Genomic DNA, 19,442 nt, shown 5'->3' with positions numbered 1-19,442 from the left:
ACTTATTTGACATAACAAGCCATTTTTACCAGTTATAAAACCCCTAGCAAGCTATGAACGAGAAACGTAAAAAACAAAATTGAAAAGCTCCGATTGAGCTACAACTGCAATATGAGAAGACAAAAAACAAGGAATCCAACATTCTAACTCAAGCAATACTTGGATCTGGTTTGGGAGATGATTTTCTTTTACAAATGGTGATGTTGTTATTATAGGGTCAAGCTCAATGAGTTCGGTGTTACCATGGGAGATGCAAGAAGAAACTAGAAGCGTTGGTGGACAAAGAAAGATAGTGAGGGTGGGGAGTTGATTTATTAAATTATTAAATTATAAAAAATAATAATTAATCCGTAAAATTGATTTATTAATTTATTAATCAATGGGTAACTGGTGGTTAAACTTAAACAATATAAAGGAGAAATAATTTCAATTATTATTAAAAAATAATAATTTTATTACAACCATAATATTTGTTTTTTGGTTAAGGATATTTTTGTCTTTTTGAACTCAATTACATTTCTCTCTTTTCATTCTCTATTCAACCAAACAAAAGAAATATGAAAGAAGTCTCTTCTTTCATTCCTATTTCTTCTCTCTTTCTCTTATACCAAACAATATATTAAATCTACTCTATTTCTCTTATTTTTCTTTCTTTTCATACTCTCTCTCACCTCTTTCTCTCTTCTCTTTTTATTTTTACAACCAATCAAAGCATAAGTGACATAGAAATATATGATTCCCTTCCCTTGACTTGACTGAGCCAAACTGATCTTAAAGTACAGAAATGCTCAGTTTTGTAAGAGAGAAAAATAGTACTATATGACGTCGTGAATCCTGCCCAAAATTTATAGTACATAAATGAAACGTCGTCAACTACAAAGAAAACTTAGAAAAACTTACTGCAATAATTTCTATTTGAAAATTTGGAATACTTTTGACTTTTTTTCAAAGTCTAAACAATACCTAACTCAACCTGCCTAACTTAAAATTATGATGAACAGAACTGCAGTAACATGGTTGCAACATTGAACGCTTCAAATAATACCAAGTTAACAGCTAACAAATAACTAAGCAGAGAGAGGCAACCCTCTTCTAACTGAACATATACATGACAACCAACACTCGGGTGATCAAGCAGCTGGACCACGGCCTGCATCACGACCACGCCCGAAGCCCCTTCCCCTTCCACGACCTCGGCCTGCACATCATCAAACAAAAATTAGTACAGGCATCCTTAAATAATTTTCAAATGCCAAGACAAGAAGGTAACACGACAACAAGAGTAAAAATTGGCAAGTTCAAATTAAGTAATTTTCTTATGGGGCTTGATTTAATAGGAAGCATCGCGTAATGCAAATAGCACACAGCAAAATATTTGACTGGACTAAAATAAACAAATTTGTTCTGTATGACAGCACACAACTGGTATTGATCAAACTTCATTTGATAATACTTTATACATCACAACTTATTTATATCCGGAAACCTGAAATTGGTGGACTCAAATGCTTACCACGTGGGGCAGGTGGTGCATCATATTCACCATTGTCGTAATACCCAACTGGTTGGGCACCATATCCCCGTCCTCGTCCCCGGAACGCACGACCCCATGCACGGCCACGGCCTCTGTCACCATAGCCACGTCCACCATCACCATATTCCATACCCCCATTATTGTACATTCCTACAAAGAATAAATTGTGTAGAAATAAGATCATTTTTTATTTTTAAAAGAAACCATAAAGAATAAATTGTGTAGAAATCAGATAATTTTTTATGTTAAATACAAGAGAAAGCATTTATGATAATTCTATAATCCACACTGCACCTAATTACAGTTAAATAAGCAAAACAAAAGACGCAGCAATACCTCTGCCTCTACCCCTGCCCCTTCCACGACCTCGCCCCCTTCCTCGCATTCTTGGTGAGCCTTCTGTTTCAAAGTTATATTCAACAACTAAGCATGCATAATAAGAAGTGTTCACTAGTTTGAAATATCAAAAGAAAAGACTATTAATTAACCTCCTTCGTCTTCATATTCATTTAGAGGTTTTACTTGATCAACTGGAATAGGAGGTTGATATCTGCATGAGGAAAAACAACTTAGATCTAGCCGACAGATAATACAGTTAAAAATCAAAACAAAAAAAATGGAATTTTAAAACATAGTGCGAAAGACAACCACATCTGTAAATCATGACTGCAACTAATTAGAGATAACAGTTTAATATTTAGTTGAACCCATGCATTAGTAAGACTCAAGCAAATAATTAAAAGTGTAAAATTGTAAACTAATAAGCTAAAGAAATCAAGCCCTTCCTTCCATCAGTTTACATCAAAGTCAGATAATCATAAGTACAAAGGCACGATTAACATAGTATTTGTCGCACTGCTTAAAGTCAGAGGTCTAATATGTTCAGTCGTACTTGAGCAGAGGTCTAATATGTTCAGTCGTACTTGATGTTGCTTTTGAAAAACCAAGTACAATTAAAAGTCGAATGCCAAAGGAAACATGCAAATAAATCTTAGTGAACCTATACATACGAAACTTTTTTCTAAAATAACACGATTGGTCGGGAATTTAAATAGACAAAGGGGGATTTAAGGGATAAAAATTTAAGAAAAATCTCTATTTTTTTAGAAGCTTGGAAATTGTGTTTGATATAAGAAAGCTAAAACATCACGAGTATATTTTACATAATTGATTCATATGTGCTTCATTAAAACCTTGGTCCTTTCTCATTTCCGATTCATCAAGCTAATATAAATCTTGTAACTATAAATAGTAAAAATTGTTCTGGACATCCATAGAAAGATAAAATGATACATTTAGTTCAGGAAAAAAAAAAAACACCATGAATGCTTTAATATAAGGCAAATGCTAACACGTGCATTCAACTTTTAAAAGTCAAACTATTGTTTTTTTCAAAGTAAAATTTCTACTTGGGGTTCCTTAACATGTGCCCTAACTTAGGGAACATGTCGGCAAGACCCTTAATATGATTAAGCTAATATTAATTAGTGCCAAAAGAGTTTGCTTCAAAAATAACTAAGCCCATAAAAGATAAAGCACGTATCAACATGATTTAAAGATAAGATGCCATACAATATCATGAAAGTTCTTACCCTGTGGAGGATGTATCCAGCTGTTTCTTTGACAAGGTAATTGTGATCATTGAAACATGACGAGTAGTCTCCAAACTGAGCAAGTAAAACACAAAAAGAAAACAATCACACCCATGCACATAAATTGTTTGACAAGGTAGTATAGAGGAAAAAATAAGCCATACGGAAGAAGGCCTTCTTCTAGTGGTTCCCATGTGTCAGTTATATCAGTTGATCCAATTTGAGTGTTCTGATGCAGACCAACAATCCTTCTCTGAAACAAGTAGAAAGAGCAGTCACAACAGTGAAACCAACAACAACAAAAAGCCAACCAATTTACTGCTAGAGATATCGACCCCTCACTTTTATTAGTTCAGTAATCATTACGGTCTTATTTATTGCACGTCCCATTGCTTTGACAACAATTTCATCAGATCCTTTCTCCTACAGAAAACACATGTAGGTAAATATTGAAAGTCAAGCAAAAATTGAAAAAATATATTAGTTGATTAGAGATAAATTGATACTTGCATGCATGTATCACACCAAACAAAATAAAAGAGAAAAGTCCTGAAAACAGCAAAAACTCATGTAAAATGATAAAGTAAAAACTAACCTAGTAAAAACAAAAAACCAGAGTTGGCTAAAGCGAAAATAAGGAAGTGCAAATGGTGAGATAGTGTTTAATAAGTTGGTTTTGTGGAGTTGACTTTGCAGTTGGGCCTAAAAATTAAGATTGTATCAAATCCTATCATGGGTTCATTGCGAGCCACTCGCCACATTATCCATTTGGCCCAATAGCATTCAACATAAGGGAATTTGTCGAGAAGGAATATCTCCCCCCCCACATAAAACTTGCATTTGAATATACCTTCACTCTGGCAGGGAATGATTGTCCTCTCCAAACCTACATTCTATCACTCTGGCAATCAGTTTTCAGTTTTCACATTCAAATATACATTCACTCTGTCTGTCTATCTTGGACTCGGTTTACTCGTGGATGACACTATGACTTGTATGACCTTCTCTTTTCTAGGTTTATGGTTTTATTGCATTTCCGATGACACTACATTTCAATCAACTTGTTTTCTCTATATGCAGCGTGAACTTTCCTATATACTCCATTCTGAGTACTAGTTCCTTATCTTATGAGAATTTATTCATGAACAGCACACTAAAAATTAACAAGTTATTAATACTCAAATCTTAAAAGTTACACACTGTATTACATTACATTACATAAACATACAGTAGAACAAAGTTTGGTACTACTAAAAATCTGAAACACAATTTCTCAAAAAATCTGAAACACAATTTTCAGTTAGGCATTAATCCTATCTATCCAACCTACTTCAAATTTAATTAGAATGTAATTATCTAATAAGAATGGTTTAATTAAGTACTATTTACTAACTTGAAAGAGAGTGGTAGCATAAGTGATATAGTTTCTCATTCTTCCTTGAGTAGTAATGCGGATCTCATTTTCGTTAATTGGAGCATCTGCTTTGGGCTTCTCTACCCTCTGATACCTATCCATCTGAATAATCAAAATCAAAATCAGAAGAATCAATTAGCGATAAACGTTTAATCGAAGCATTAATTGATGAATCTAGGGTTTATAATATTGAAGAGAGAAAAACAGAAAGAGATACCGTTAGCGTTGAGGCGAGGTTGGTTGGGAGGGTAGATTTGGGCGAATATGGCGATGATAGTACTCTCTCTGAGTTTGCAGGTTTTGGGGATATGGTGGGTTTGAATGTTGAGGGAGAGAAAAGGAGAAAGAAAATCGATTAATTAATTAAGCAGATTAAAAATGCTGATGAGTAGGGTTATGTGGTCGCGGTCTCATTGCCGATTAGACCGCTAAACTCATCTGGACCGTTACTATTACCCAATGGGCTTTTATGCTTCAGCCCACCAATCATATGGGCTTTTAAGCATCACCTCAATGAAGGAAAATTGCTCTTTTCGCCCCTTAATTGCCCCCAAAATTGAGGGTATTTTGGGGTTTTTGGGGGCTGATAGCAATTCAAGGGGCTAGATGATCAATTTTCACAAAGAAGATCTTTAAATAATGTACTAGGAAAAATAGCTCAAATTTGAACCTTCGAGTTGCTTATTTAATAGGTATTTTATAAACAAAAGTCAAACGTGTGTCCTCTAATTTAGGGGAGAAAACAACTTGACCAATACACAACATGCTACAAGAAAAATCCATTGGCTACTGGTGAATTATCTCATGAATAAAATGGCAGATCGTAAAGTGAGATGTGAATCCGAAAACAATGATGTGTCTAGTGGTGCTCTGGTTGCAGTTCAAATGCTTATGCTACTCAACAATGCGACAACAACAACAATGTTGTTAGGAAGGGAGAGGGAGAAAAGAATCCCAAGGAAAGAAATTGGTCAATGACTTAATATTAAGATTAATCACATTGATGAACCGGGAAGATGAAGAAGTATCAATTTGTTGTAGACGTATATGCGGTGACAATCTATTAATCCAAAATATTAAGAAACAAAGGTAGGTGCTTGATTAAAAATTTCAACAAGACTAGGGATAATTGGTTCGACCGTGTAAAAAGCAAGAACTAAAATGTTCAAAAAAAAAAAAACAAAAGATGAAAACTACTCGTTAGACATTTGACCAAATAGACAAGCATAGTTAAATGACAGTCAATTTTTTGCAATAACTACAAAATAAATGGGTTAGAAATAAATAAGGATAGACGGTACAAGAACTACGCACTAACTTTAAAGAACACGTAAATATGTATTTTTATATATAGATATATGAATATTCAACTTTCAATAAAGTTCTCATAAATTTTTTTGTCATTTAGTCACCCTCTTTCTCTCTGCCAGAAACGAAAGTCAAACTTATGTCCTATAAGTAAGAAGAAAAAAAACTCAACCAATACACAACATACTATAAGAAAAACTCATTGGCTCAGACCGGTGATTCCTTTGTCAAATAAAATGGGGAATCGTAAAGTGAGATGTGAAACCCAAAACAATGGTGATGTGTCTAGTGTCGTTCTCGGTGTAGTTCAGGGGCTTCTGCAACTCAAAAATGAAAGCAGTAGCAGCAGCAGCAACAACAACAATGTTGTTATGAGGGGGAGGGAGAAAAGAATTTCAAAGAAAGAGGTTGATCAAAGACTCAATAGTAATAAGATCAGTGAGATTGATGAACCAAAAAAGATGAAATATCGATCTATTGCAGACATATATGCGGAGACAAAACCCATTAATCCTCAAAGACTCGTTAGTAATAAGATCTGTGAGATTGATGAACCAAAAAAGATGAAATATCGATCTCTTGCAGACATATATGCGGTGACAAAACCCATTAATCCTCAAAGACTCGTTAGTAATAAGATCTGTGAGATTGATGAACCAAAAAAGATGAAATATCGATCTCTTGCAGACATATATGCGGTGACAAAACCCATTATTCCAAAAAATTAAGGAACAAAGGTATGTGCTTGATGAGAACTTTCAACAAGTTTCTTAGTCAAAAAACAGCTGGGGATAATTGGTTCAACCAGATGATAAGAGTATAATTAGTATTGAGTGATTATCTAGTATGATAATCTTACAGCGAGCTAAATAAAGTGTGTAATGTGAAGGCGAGTTTAATTTGATCATTGATAAATAATTGTTGTATTTTTATTTTTAATAAATATGGGTACCAACTTATATATTCAATTCAAAGCTATTTGTAGGCTCGTTATTTATTCATTTTAATTTCTCGGCAATTGTCTAGTTCTTATTTGTTACTATTTTATGTCTTTTACTATATTACAACACCAGCGCTTCTTATTTTTTAGTGAAATCAAATCCATTGAATTTTTAACATTAATGTCTTAATTTCTTTTTTGACAATATTAATGTCTAAATTTCTTTTTTGAAAATATTAATGTCTAAATTTCTTATGAATACATTAAAACCTAATTATGCTTTGATATCATTGTGTGATGTGATAAGCTTGCATGTATGAGTTGAGTCTAAATTTTTGATGAAGACATTAAGACCTGGTTATGCTTTCCACCGATTGGGCAAGTCTCCTTTCACACCAATGTTCATGTTCTTAGCTTATATCCTATTTTTAATTTTCATTTTGATTATACTCCCTTATTTGGTAGAGTTTCATTTTAATTTTTTTTTTTTGACGCATTTGGTAGAGTTTCATTGATTCATGAGACTTAAGCACAAAGACCAAAACCCACTTTATTGAGCAAATTTTATGTAAATAATGAGTGAGGATTTTCGATTAATTCATGGGTAAAGATCATGTGCAATATGGTCCAACTCGTCTAAATTTTTTTCAATTTTTTTTGTGAAATATGAATAATAATAATAATAAATAGTATATATTATACTCCTTCCGGATTTGAATATAAGAAAAAAATTATTTTATAAGTTTATTAAATAAAGTATGTATCTGCATACATATTTTATTTAATGAATCTAAGAAATTATTTTTTCGCTTATATTTAAAATTGGAGTAATTTTTGATTAAACACTTTAGAGAATTCAAACTCTAAAGTATTGCATTTCAATGAGAAAAAAACACATTTGTTATTCATCCTCGTAATTTTCATTTATTCATCCTCATTTGTTATTCATGGTAAAACCGAGTACACAAGTTGAATTATTTCGCTATAAACATCAATGTTTTATCATAGGGATGCTTTCCTTTAGCAATACAAAACCCTGATAGCACAACACTTTTTTTATTTTGCAGCAACGTCCACATACATTCATGCTTCTTATTAAGTGTGGTTGGACTTATATTTATCTTGAGATAAATAGAGCCGTTACAATGTAGCAGTTGAGAGATAACCAATTGTCTGTTGCAATTTTATGATCTTATACAATCTAGTACGACTATGATTTTATATGTGACTGTTGTTAACCAGTTGTCCGTTGATACATGACTCGTTGGTAAAAGAATACATGACCTATTTGGTAAAAGAATACATGGTATTAAAGCTTTGATATGTGACTGTTGTGTAACCAGTTGTCCTTTGATACATGACCAGTTGTCGGTTAAACAAAATTGCTATGGATGAAAACTAGTCGTTAGAAAGTTGACCAAATAGACAAGTATGGTTAAATGACAATCAATGTTCCGCAATAACTACGAAATAAATTGGATAAAAAGAAATCAAGAACGGCCGGAGAAGAACTACACATTAACTTTAAAGAACAGGTAAATATATACTTTTATATATAAATATATGAATATTCAACTTCCAATAAAGTTCTCATAAATATTTTTGTCATTTAGTCACCATCTTCTCTCTGTCAGAAACAAAAGTCAAATTTGTGTCCTCTAAGTAAGAAAAAAAAAACCTCAACCAATACACAACATACTACAAGAAAAACTCATTGGCTCGAACCGGTGATTCCTCTGTCAAATAAAATGGCAAATTGTAAAATTATTTGTCATCCATTCACCCTCTTTCTCTCTACCAGAAACAAAAGTCAAACTTGTGTCCTCTAAGTAAGTAAAAAAGACTCGACCAATACACAACATACTATAAGAAAAATTCATTGACCCAGACTAGTTAATCCTCTCTAATAAAATCAAGAACGACCGGAGAAGAACTACGTAATAACTTTAAAAAACAGGTAAATATGTATTTTTATATATAATTATATGAATAGTCAACTTCCAATAAAGTTCTCATAATTTTTTTTGTCATTCAGTCACCTTCTTCTCTCTGCCAGAAACAAAAGTCAAACTTGTGTCCTCTAAGTAAGGGAAAAAAAAACTCAACCAATACACAACACACTACAAGAAAAACTCATTGGCTCAGACTGGTGATTCTCTATCAAATAAAATGGCAAATCGTAAAATTATTTGTCATCCATTCACCCTCTTTTTCTCTACCAGAAACAAAAGTCAAACGTGTGCCCTCAATTAAGTAAAAAAGACTCGACCAATACACAACATACTATAAGAAAAATTCATTGGCCCAGACTAGTTAACCCTCTCTAATAAAATGACAAATCGTAAAGTAAGATGTAAAACCCAAAACATCTACGATGTGTCTAGCGACACTCTGGTTGTGTTTCAGGCGCTTATGCAACTCAACAATGAAAGCAACATAATAACAACAACGTAGTTAGGAAGGGAAGAGAGAAAGGAATCCCAAGAAAAGAGGTTGATCAAAGAATCAACAATACAAGATTAGTGAGATTAATGAACCAGAGACTGATACTTCAACTGCTTGATGAACTAGGCGCTTATGAAGTATCAACCTCTTTAAGATTTATCATTTTATTAGAGAGGATTCACACAAGAGCAATCACAAGGATGCTAAACAAAATTCATCAATTCATCTACTTATAGCAACACACTACAAAACTAGGTGAAGAAGAGGATTACATCTTGATGTAGTCTTGAAGGATTCTTTGAGGGATTCTTGGAGTTGATGGATGAAATTATTGTTAAATTCACTTTTACATATTGATTTTTTTTTTTTTTTTTAACTTTCATATTGAAATTATCGACGCTTGAAATACACGTGATCATGTATTAGTATTATTTTACCAAGAATACCACCTCATTTTCCGATTTTTCACCAGTCCTGCAACAAAGCCAAATTTTAGAGTTTTCCACACCAAACTTGGTTCGGATGCAACTGGCCAGTCCGGTTGCGGTTAAATTGGAGAAACATTTAAAAATTTAGATTAAATTTAATTTGTGGAGTAAAATCAAATTACAACAAATTGGTATTCAAGTGTGTAAATAGGACACAAATAGCTGAAACTATAACTAAACAGTTGCATACCACTGCAACCACGACTGTCGTCTTTTGGACAGAACCATTCTGAACGTTAACACTACCGTTAACACTTGACACTACCTCTAACTCAAGCTGCCGAACATAAAATTATAGATGTTACATGAGAAAGAATACAAAAACAAAATTGCGGGTACACGGCTGCAACACTGGGCATTTGAAATAATATAAAAATAATAACTGCAAATCTAACAAATAACTCTTCTAACAAGACCATATACATGACAACCAACACCCAGGTGATCAAGCAGCTGCTCCACGGCCAGCCTCACGTCCACGACCTCTTCCCCTTCCACGACCTCGGCCTGAAAACCACAAAAAAGTTACACACCATTCACTTAAGTTTTTGAAGAAAAGGCAAAAGAATATTATGTGAACAATAAGCAAACAGCAGCACAATAAGTGCTTTAAAATTTTACTACAACGTCCATTGAAGTAACTTGAAAAACAACAACTATAAAATGCCTAAACAAGAAGGTAACACAAGGGACAAAGGAAACCAACAGATAAGATGAGGAAAACAATTGCTGATTTCAAATTAAATAATTCTTCTCTGTAGCTTGATTAAATTGGAAGCATCATGTAAAAGAAATAGCAAACAGCAAAATATTTGACTGGACTAGAATAAACAAATTTATTCTGTATGGTGGAACACAACTGGTATTAATAAAACTTCATTTCATAACATATTTATATATAACAGCTTATCCATATCTAGAAACCTGAATTTGGTGGACTCGCATGCTTACCACGTGGGGCAGGTGGTGCATCATATTCACCATTGTCATGATACCCAACCGGCTGGGCACCAAAGCCTCGTCCTCGTCCCCTGAAAGCACGACCCCATGCACGGCCACGCCCTCTGCCACCATAGCCACCACCACGCCCACCATCCCAACCATCACCATCCATACCACCGTTATTGTACATTCCTACAAAGAATAAATTTGTGTAGAAATGAGAAAATTTTGTATTTTAATAGGAACCATAAAAGGATTCAAGAAAGAATGTTTGATCAATCTATGATCTATACTGCATCCAATTGCAGTTAAAGATGTGAAACTAAGTACTCAGCAATACCTCTACCTCTTCCCCTGCCCCTTCCACGACCACGCCCCCTTCCTCGCATCCTTGGCGAGCCTTCTGTATCAAAATTAATGTTAACAACTACTGACAGTCTGACACCCATAATGATCACAATTTTTAACTTTTTGAAATACCAAATAAAAAACTTTTAACTCACCTCCTTCCTCTTCGTATTCATTTAAAGGTTTTACTTGATCAGCTGGAAGAGGGGGTTGATATCTGCATGAGAGAAAAAACGACTTAGATCTTGCCAACAGAGAGATCAATAAAAATAACCAAAAAAAGAATTTTCAAACACAGTGGGAAAGACAACCAGACTTGTGTATATCATGACTGGACCTTAATGCTTGCAAACTTGTATATTTAATTGACTCCCTTCCTTTCCCCATCCCTCCCTCTCCCCCTCCCTCCTTAACTAGTGATCAAGTAGTGTGCATTAAAATAACTAAGCCTATAAAAAGATAAAGCATCCAATTAACAGCATAATTTAGAGATGTCGTGCAATATCATGAAAGTTCATACCCTGTGGAGGATGTATCCAGCTCTTTCTTTGACAACGTAATTGTGATCATTGAAACATGACGAGTAGTCTCCAAACTGAGTAAGTAAAACACAAAAACGAAAAAAATCACACTCATGCATAGAAAAATTAATTTCACAGGGCAGCATAGAGGAAACAATAAGCCATACGGAAGAAGGCCTTCTTCCAGTGGTTCCCATGTGTCGGTTATATCAGTTGATCCAATTTGAGTGTTCTGATGCAGACCAACAATCCTTCTCTGAAACAAGCAGACAAAGCGGTCACAATAGTAAGACAAAAGAAAATGCCCACCAATTTATTGCATAGAGATATCGACCCCACCTTTATTAGCTCAGTAATCATCACAGTCTTATTTATCGCACGTCCCATTGCTTTGAGAACAATATCATCAGATCCTTTCTCCTACAGAAAACAAATGTAAAATATTAGTCGATTCCAAATAAATTGATATTTGCATGCATGGAATGGATCACACCAAACAAAAGATAAGTCCTAAAACCAGCATAAAATTGTGAGTGAAGTATACATTAAACAAAAAACAAAATATATATGGCAAAAAACTGGCTACATCAAAAATAAGAAAGTGCTTCAAGGGATATTGGACAAACCAAATTCCACATTGACTATAGGTAGTATCTAATCAATCCGGTTGGGCAATCCTATATGGTATCAAATCCAATCCTATATCCGTTGTTGAGCCACCCACCATATTATCCATCAGGCCCAATAGCATTGGAAGTTAGGAGACTTGTTGAGAAAGAATATCTCCCCCTGATTATGGCTTGATAAAATGAGGAACTATTTCCCTCCCAACCTTCATTCTATCACTCTCGCATTTGAATGTACTTTTGCTCTGTCTATCTATCGTCTATCTTGGACCTTATTTTCTTGTGTGCGTCACTATGACTTTTGTTCTGTCTGTCTCTCGCATTCCCTCTCTTTGCTTTTTCTCTCTTGCATCAAACGTGTTTTTTCAAGAAATTCCTTTCACCGATTGATTTAGTAAATCCACTTTTGCTTTACCGAGTATCTTCTTCAATTTGATAGCCCTCCTGTTATCCAGTTCTTTACATGAAATTGTTTTTCAATGCACCCATTTCCAATTTATGGTTTTATATATACACGACACGAGTCTTTCTAAACACTGCATTTTGACTTGTTCGTGTTCTGGACTAGGCCAAGACCCAATCCGCGAAGGATCCATGTATCAACCAAATAGAGAACACAATGTTCAACAATACATGAGTTTACCCCGTGATCAAATCACGGCCCCCTAATGACAATTCAACGACGATCTGTAACTCACACACGCTAGTTTACTAGTAACCGAATAACCGTCACCTGTAAAAGGTCTCTAACCCTTGGTGAAAGATACATTCTCAACTCTGGTTAAACCTCTAGGTTCTCCTAAAACTAAAACCCTAGTTTAATTAAAACAATTATTATTATTATTATTAGTATATATAATAAGAAAGAATGCATTAAGCAATTACTAACTTGAAAGAGAGTGGTAGCATAGGTGATATAATTTCTCATTCTTCCTTGAGTAGTAATACGGATCTCATTTTGGTTAATAGGAGTATCTGCCTTGGGTTTTTCCACCCTCTGATATCTATCCATCTGAACTATCAAAAACAAAATCAAAATAATAATCAATCAATTAACAATGATAAACATTATTAAAGTCGAAGCATTAATTCAATCTAGGGTTTATACAGTTATGTCTAACAGATACCGTTTGTACTTGTGAGTGAGTGAGTGAGTGAGTGAGTAAGATGGAAGCGAATATGTGAGAGAATTGTACACGCACCCGAGCAGAAGAAAAAGTCTGATGAGTAGGGTTACGTGTTCGCGGTCTCATTGCCGATTAGTCCGCTACCTGGACCATTCTAACAAATTACCCATTGGGCTTAAATTGCCCAGCCCACTCATTATAAAATAAGAAATACTAACATGTTTAAGAAAAAAAAAACAACTACGATTTTATTGATTTGGTGAAATATTACTGTAATAGTATTGCAATAATATAAAAATATTAGTTGTGACATGTAGTAAACTCCCTCTTAGACGAATTGTTCGAGAGATCTCGAGTCCAATTCCTAATGTGAGTGATTTGTGAACAATTTTTTGTCAGACTTCCGTATACATTTCTATATTGTACTTCATACTTGACATTTACTTGTATTTTGACAATATCTTGAACTATACAACTCCTTTTGAAGTGAATGAAAGGCATTGATTTCCTAACATCCATTACTGCATTTACATATGCAATTCATCATTAGGAAATCTTCCTTGCAATGTCACGCTTCATTGGCAATGAATGTCGAAAAAGAACCGAGAATCCATGCAGCATTAAGGGCATGTTTGGTTCAACGAAGGAGAGGGCGGGAAGGGAGGAAAGATATGTCAATTAAATATATGTTTGGATCAAATGAAGGGTGAGGATGTGAAGGATTTTAATTAAATATATGTTTAGTTCACAAGAAGAAGCGAGGGGTTTAAATTAAATTTACCATTTTATCCTTAAAATTTTATAACACTCGTGTTTTAAAAACTTAATATTAATTAAAATTTTATTTTACATGTAAGAAATAACAATCATAGATGAATCTAGCTCAAAAAAAAAAAAATCTAGCTCAAAATATTTAAACCGGTTTGAATAATTTTCAATCAACAAAGAAATGTTGATTAATATTGTTCTTCATACATGTATGAGTAATTGGCTAGTACTATTTTCCAGAAAAAAATAAAAAAAAAAAGTACTTAGAGCTAGTGCTGTGCTGCCCCAACATTCAACCTGAACTTTGATGAAGGCTAAGATTTATTAGAAACAGCAAGTACATTATGTACCTTACAAGATGTACAGCAAGTACAATATGCACTTTACAAGATGTAAATTTACAAGAGGAAGAAAAGTCCCCTAACAGGTTGCCAAAAACGAAACCAAAACAGGGACAATGAATAAAACCAACGTAGGAAATTGAGGATAATTTTGAAATTGTATCTTGAAATTGGTTAAATCAAATGAATAATACCAACGTAGAAACATCAAAATGTTTTAGCAGTTACTTTGTCAAAAAGTTATAATAAGGGTAATATAGGAATTTTAGAATAAATTGACGATAATTTTGCCCATATAATAAAACTTTAGAGAGCTCCCCTCCCCTCCAAATCCCCCCAATTTGGGGGAAGCAAAAAATGAGCTTATGAGGAATTTTGCTCCCCTCCTCTTTCCTCTCATCCTAAAAATTGAACCAGACAGTCGCTAAACCTAAAGAACCATTGAACGAGCAAATTATACACATCACAAATCGGAAGTTTTACAATATGTAAGAAGTTAGAACCCATATTATCGTTAGTAATTCAATTACCTCTTGTAGAAAAATGTCTCGTAACTACGAAACCAAGAAAAAACACAACTCAAATTGTAAATGTAATATATATACACTATTTTCTTGAAGTCCTAAACGAAAAGGATGCAAATTGCAATAAAGCAGGTGCTAGATTTAAATTTCCATTTGCATACAATTGAATTTTTTTTAAAACAATAGACTCGAGGTTAAGAGTTAAAGAGATGATGAGTAAAGGAAGACTAGTACTAATTATATGGGAAAACAGACAAGAGTATACAAAGAGTATTAAGGTCTAGAATAAGTATATAAGAGTAGCACTCATAGGTCACCCACCACCAAACACAGTATTGTTGGCAGAGACTATTGAGAAAAACTCAAATACCACATAAAATAGAGATAATGACTGAAATGGATGTATAAAGAGTGCCATCATTCATATATAAACCAATTTTTAAAGGATAAGTTCGACCTAATATAAAAACCTAATAATACGACGACAGAGATTCCTACCCAAAATTTCAATTTTTCAATTTTAGAAATGAAACGTCAAGTGCAAAGCAAGCTTGAATTTTGATGCAATCATTTCTATTTCTATATAAGAAAATTAACAAATTCGACTCTTTTTTCAAAGTCTAAACAAAAGAAATATATCTAACTCAACCTCTCCAACTTAAAATTATAGATGTTACAAGGGAAAGAACTACAAAACCAAAACTGCAGGAACATGGCCGCAACACTGAACGACTCAAATAATACCAAATAACTAAGCAGAAAGGCACCCTCTTCTAACTAAGCAGCTGCTCCACGGCCAGCATCTCGACCACGTCCACGGCCTCTTCCCCTTCCACGACCTTGGCCTGCAAACCATTAAAAAAAGTTTACTATCAACCACTAAATTTTTTTGTTAAAAAGGTGACTATTTATTATTTGAATTGAACAATAAGCAAACAGCAGCACAAGTGCTTGCAAGTTTTACTACAATGTCCAAATAAGTAGGGAGAAAACTTAAAATGCCGAAACAAGGTAACACAAGGGGCAAAGAAAACTAACAAATGGAAAACAATTGGTGAGCTCAAAAAACTAATTTGCTTCTGCAGCATGTGTAATGCAAATAGTACAAAACAAACTATTTGACTGGACTAGCACATAACTGGTATTACCGAATCTCATGATAACACATGAATAAAATTAATCAAATGTGTGCTCTTGGATGCTTACCACGTGGGGCAGGAGGTGGTGCATCATATTCACCATTGTCATAATAACCAGCCGGCTGGGCACCATAGCCGCGTCCTCGTCCGCGGAAAGCACGACCCCATGCACGGCCACGCCCTCTGCCACCATAACCACGTCCACCATCCCAACCATCACCACCATATTCCATACCACCATTATTGTACATTCCTACAAACAATAAATTTTGTTGAGACATGGCGTAATAAATAGAATATTAGATTGAGATATTATCTTCCTTATTCTCGTCTACTAACTATTTCTTATTTTCTTGCATACATCTCTGATGTAGTTAATTGGATATAGGCCATATATAATCCCTATATTTATTTATTTTCCTTTGTACAAATTTCATTATAAATACAACATGTTGAGATCTAATCTCTCAAATCATTCGGCACCAAACCCTTATTCTCAGTCAGTCATCCAATTATAGTTAAATAGGAAAAACAAAGTATTGAGCAATACCTCTACCTCTACCCCTGCCCCTTCCACGACCACGTCCCCTTCCTCGCATCCTTGGTGAGCCTTCTGCATCAAAATCATAGTTAACAACTACACATGCCATAATAATCACAAGTTTCACTCTTTAAAATATCAAAGAAAAGACTATTAATTCACCTCCATCCTCTTCATATTCATTTAAAGGTTTTACTTGATCAGCTGGAAGAGGAGGTTGATATCTGCATGAGGAAAAACAACTTAGACCCAAAGAGAACACAATTAAAGAAATGAACAAAATACAAAATTTCCAAACATAGTTGGAATGACGGCCAGACTTGTGTAAAATGTAAATCATGACTGGACCTTAATACTTAGGGAGTTGAATACTTCGATTGAATATTTATTAGTAGAAGGCAAAATTAGAAAAGCAAAAAATAAAAAGTAAAAAATTGTAACCATTAGAAACTAAAAGATTACTAAGTTAATGAAACCAAACCCTTCATCAGGTAAGAATAAATACAGCAGCTCGATAGACATAGTAGTTACTAGTTACTACACTCCGTGAAGTCAAGGGTTTAGCATGCTATGAAGCATTAACACAAGCACCAAACACAACATGAACATGTGGACACCGACCAGTATTAAATTGAGAAACTAACGCGGTAAAATGCAATTTTAATACATAAAATGTATGTATTGGCGTTATGATGGTGAAATACACCGAATACACATTCAACCTGAAGGGTCGGTGCCACATGGACATAGCTAACATGTTTCATCGTCCTCAAGTAGTTTGCTTAACAAATAACTAAGACTATTAAAAGATAACGCATCTAACCGCACAATTTAGAGGTACTTACCCTGTAGAGGATGTATCCAGTTCTTTCTTGGACAACGTAATTGTGATCATTGAAACATGTCTAGTAGTTTCCAAACTGTGCAAGTAAAACACAAAACAAAAACGAATCACACCCACGCATACATGAATTATTGAATAAAATAAACCATCAATTTAGTCTCTAAACCTCACTCTCCAATTTAGTCCATCAACTATCTAAACATCATAAGTAATCCCTAAGGCTTTGTTTGGATTGGTGGTATGAGATGGAATGGAGTGGTATGTGGTGGTATGAAGTGAAGTTCCATTGTTTGGATTCTTTAAAAATGAATGGAATGGAGTGGTATGTGATGGTATGGATTCCATCCCATTCCATCATTTTCTCTTATTTTTCTTCCCCTCCAATTTGGGGTGTATGAGATGGAATACAAAATGTCCAAACAATGGAATACATTTTATGCTCCATTCCATCCCGCTCCGCTCCATTCCATCTTATTCCATTCCGCTCCATTCCGTTATGTACCATCAATCCAAACATAGCCTAAAGTATAAGAAATCCATCAATTTGATCTCCAAAGTTTATGAAATCCGTCAATTTAGATTCAAACATCTTTAATAGCAGAGACTCAATTGATGGATATTATATATTTCAGCGAGGGACTCCCTATTATATTTATATAGTTACGAGACCAAATTGATAGTTTGTTAAAAATTATTCGACAGGATAACATAGTAAAAACAATAAACCATACGGAAGAAGGCCTTCTTCAAGTGGTTCCCATGTGTCAGTAATATCAGTCGATCCAATTACAGTGTTCTGATGCAGACCAACAATCCTTCTCTGAAACAAGTAAACAACATATCAGTCACAATATAGTAAAATAAACAAAATGCCAAACCAATTCAATCCATAAATATATCTACCCTCTCACCTTTATTAGCTCAGTAATCGTTACCGTCTTATTTATCGCACGTCCCATTGCTTTCAGAACGATTTCATCAGTTCCCTTCTCCTACATAAGAAAAACACACATTACGCAAAAATTAAATTAAATGTCACAAAAAATAACAAAACATCAGTTCATTATAAGATAAATCGCTAAAATCATTGTAAAATCAGAAAGAAAAAAACATTCGCTTGGCATTAATCCTATCGAATATACTTCTATCGAAGAACAATTATTAACATGAAATTAAATTTAAAACAGTAATTAATATGAAATTATCTAATAAGAATGGATTAATTAAGTACTAATTACTGACTTGAAAGAGTGTGGTAGCATAAGTGATATAGTTTCTCATCCTTCCTTGAGTAGTAATGCGGATCTCATTCTCGTTAATAGGACCATCTGCTTTAGGTTTCTCCACCCTCTGATATCTATCCATCTGAACAAACAAAAACAAAATCAAAATCAAAATCAGAAGAATCAATTAGCGAAAAGCGTTGAATCGAAGCATTAATTGATGAATCTAGGGTTTATAATATTGAAGAGAGAAAAACAGAAAGAGATAGATACCGTGGTTTGTGAGGTTGGGTGGATGAGTTTGGGGGCGAATATGTGAATGAATGAAGGAATGATAGATAGTACTTTTTCTTTCTTTCTCTCACGCAGTGTTTACAGGTTTTGGTTTGGGGATATGGATTTGATTTGTGGTTTAATTTCAGGCCGAGAAAAAAAGATACACGTGAAGATTGTAAGCTCTATCTATAGATGAAGGCCCGTGTGAGTAGGGTTTTTGGTCGCGGTCTTATTGCCGATCCGATTAGACCGCTAAACTCATCTGGACCATTACTATTGCCCAATGGGCTTTTATGGACAAGCCCACTCATTACAAATAACAGTTAAACTGGTTGTTTATTCTCTTTCTTCTTTTATTTTTTTTTAATTAATTAAGGTTGCTCTTTTCTTTTTTTTTTGAATAATAAAAAAACATTATACCAACAATGAATTGATTCAAGTGGTAAGAGTCTTGATTTTCTTAAGTATATGATCATGGATTCGATTTTTGGCAAAAAAATT

At 34.1% G+C, this 19,442-nt stretch overlaps 3 protein-coding genes across 7 annotated transcripts; all 3 read right to left on the bottom strand.

The window, feature by feature from the left end:
• Positions 1–825: 825 nt before the first annotated feature.
• Positions 826–4,916, bottom strand: LOC123912989 (ribonuclease P protein subunit p25-like protein). The gene is made up of 9 exons (XM_045963590.1): positions 4,758–4,916; positions 4,520–4,642; positions 3,469–3,549; positions 3,291–3,379; positions 3,127–3,201; positions 2,023–2,084; positions 1,871–1,933; positions 1,514–1,684; positions 826–1,198 (listed from the first exon to the last, which is right to left on the bottom strand). Exons 2-9 carry the CDS (start codon positions 4,640–4,642, stop codon positions 1,131–1,133), a joined length of 732 nt encoding a protein of 243 aa, XP_045819546.1. The 5' UTR covers positions 4,758–4,916; the 3' UTR covers positions 826–1,130.
• A 4,869-nt stretch (positions 4,917–9,785) lies between these two features.
• On the bottom strand, positions 9,786–13,389 carry LOC123912987 (ribonuclease P protein subunit p25-like protein). Of its 5 annotated transcripts, none has more exons than XM_045963583.1 (9): positions 13,286–13,389; positions 13,048–13,170; positions 11,872–11,952; positions 11,700–11,788; positions 11,532–11,606; positions 11,167–11,228; positions 11,004–11,066; positions 10,673–10,855; positions 9,786–10,228 (listed from the first exon to the last, which is right to left on the bottom strand). In XM_045963583.1, exons 2-9 carry the CDS (start codon positions 13,168–13,170, stop codon positions 10,167–10,169), a joined length of 738 nt encoding a protein of 245 aa, XP_045819539.1. In that variant the 5' UTR covers positions 13,286–13,389; the 3' UTR covers positions 9,786–10,166. The 5 variants fall into 5 exon arrangements, with proteins under 5 accessions (XP_045819539.1, XP_045819540.1, XP_045819543.1 ...); XM_045963584.1 differs by having other exon boundaries at positions 13,048–13,175; positions 13,286–13,384; XM_045963587.1 differs by having other exon boundaries at positions 11,010–11,066; positions 13,048–13,175; positions 13,286–13,384.
• Positions 13,390–15,474: 2,085 nt separating this feature from the next.
• LOC123912988 (ribonuclease P protein subunit p25-like protein) lies at positions 15,475–19,138 on the bottom strand. Its single transcript, XM_045963589.1, has 9 exons — positions 18,939–19,138; positions 18,685–18,807; positions 18,354–18,434; positions 18,174–18,262; positions 17,444–17,518; positions 16,761–16,822; positions 16,608–16,670; positions 16,125–16,310; positions 15,475–15,763 (listed from the first exon to the last, which is right to left on the bottom strand). Exons 2-9 carry the CDS (start codon positions 18,805–18,807, stop codon positions 15,696–15,698), a joined length of 747 nt encoding a protein of 248 aa, XP_045819545.1. The 5' UTR covers positions 18,939–19,138; the 3' UTR covers positions 15,475–15,695.
• Between the last annotated feature and the right edge of the window lie 304 nt (positions 19,139–19,442).

Source organism: Trifolium pratense, linkage group LG3, assembly GCF_020283565.1.
Source record: "Trifolium pratense cultivar HEN17-A07 linkage group LG3, ARS_RC_1.1, whole genome shotgun sequence".
Classification (NCBI taxonomy): Eukaryota; Viridiplantae; Streptophyta; class Magnoliopsida; order Fabales; family Fabaceae; genus Trifolium; species Trifolium pratense.
Note: the sequence above shows the minus strand (reverse complement) of the source record. Positions and strands in the feature narration are given on the sequence as shown.

Excerpts from the sequence above, each read along its gene's own strand:
- LOC123912989 (XM_045963590.1), bottom strand. The coding sequence starts at position 4,642 with ATGGATAGGTATCAGAGGGTAGAGAAGCCCAAAGCAGATGCTCCAATT. Across the intron at positions 3,550-4,519 it reads ATGCTACCACTCTCTTTCAA|GAGAAAGGATCTGATGAAAT; the intron begins GTTAGTAAATAG and ends TGTTTTCTGTAG. Across the intron at positions 1,685-1,870 it reads GGGCAGGGGTAGAGGCAGAG|GAATGTACAATAATGGGGGT; the intron begins GTATTGCTGCGT and ends TATTCTTTGTAG.
- LOC123912987 (XM_045963583.1), bottom strand. The coding sequence starts at position 13,170 with ATGGATAGATATCAGAGGGTGGAAAAACCCAAGGCAGATACTCCTATT. Across the intron at positions 11,789-11,871 it reads TGATTACTGAGCTAATAAAG|AGAAGGATTGTTGGTCTGCA; the intron begins GTGGGGTCGATA and ends TGCTTGTTTCAG. Across the intron at positions 11,229-11,531 it reads CTGGATACATCCTCCACAGG|ATATCAACCCCCTCTTCCAG; the intron begins GTATGAACTTTC and ends TCTCTCATGCAG.
- LOC123912988 (XM_045963589.1), bottom strand. The coding sequence starts at position 18,807 with ATGGATAGATATCAGAGGGTGGAGAAACCTAAAGCAGATGGTCCTATT. Across the intron at positions 18,435-18,684 it reads ATGCTACCACACTCTTTCAA|GAGAAGGGAACTGATGAAAT; the intron begins GTCAGTAATTAG and ends TTTCTTATGTAG. Across the intron at positions 16,671-16,760 it reads TGAATATGAAGAGGATGGAG|AAGGCTCACCAAGGATGCGA; the intron begins GTGAATTAATAG and ends ATTTTGATGCAG.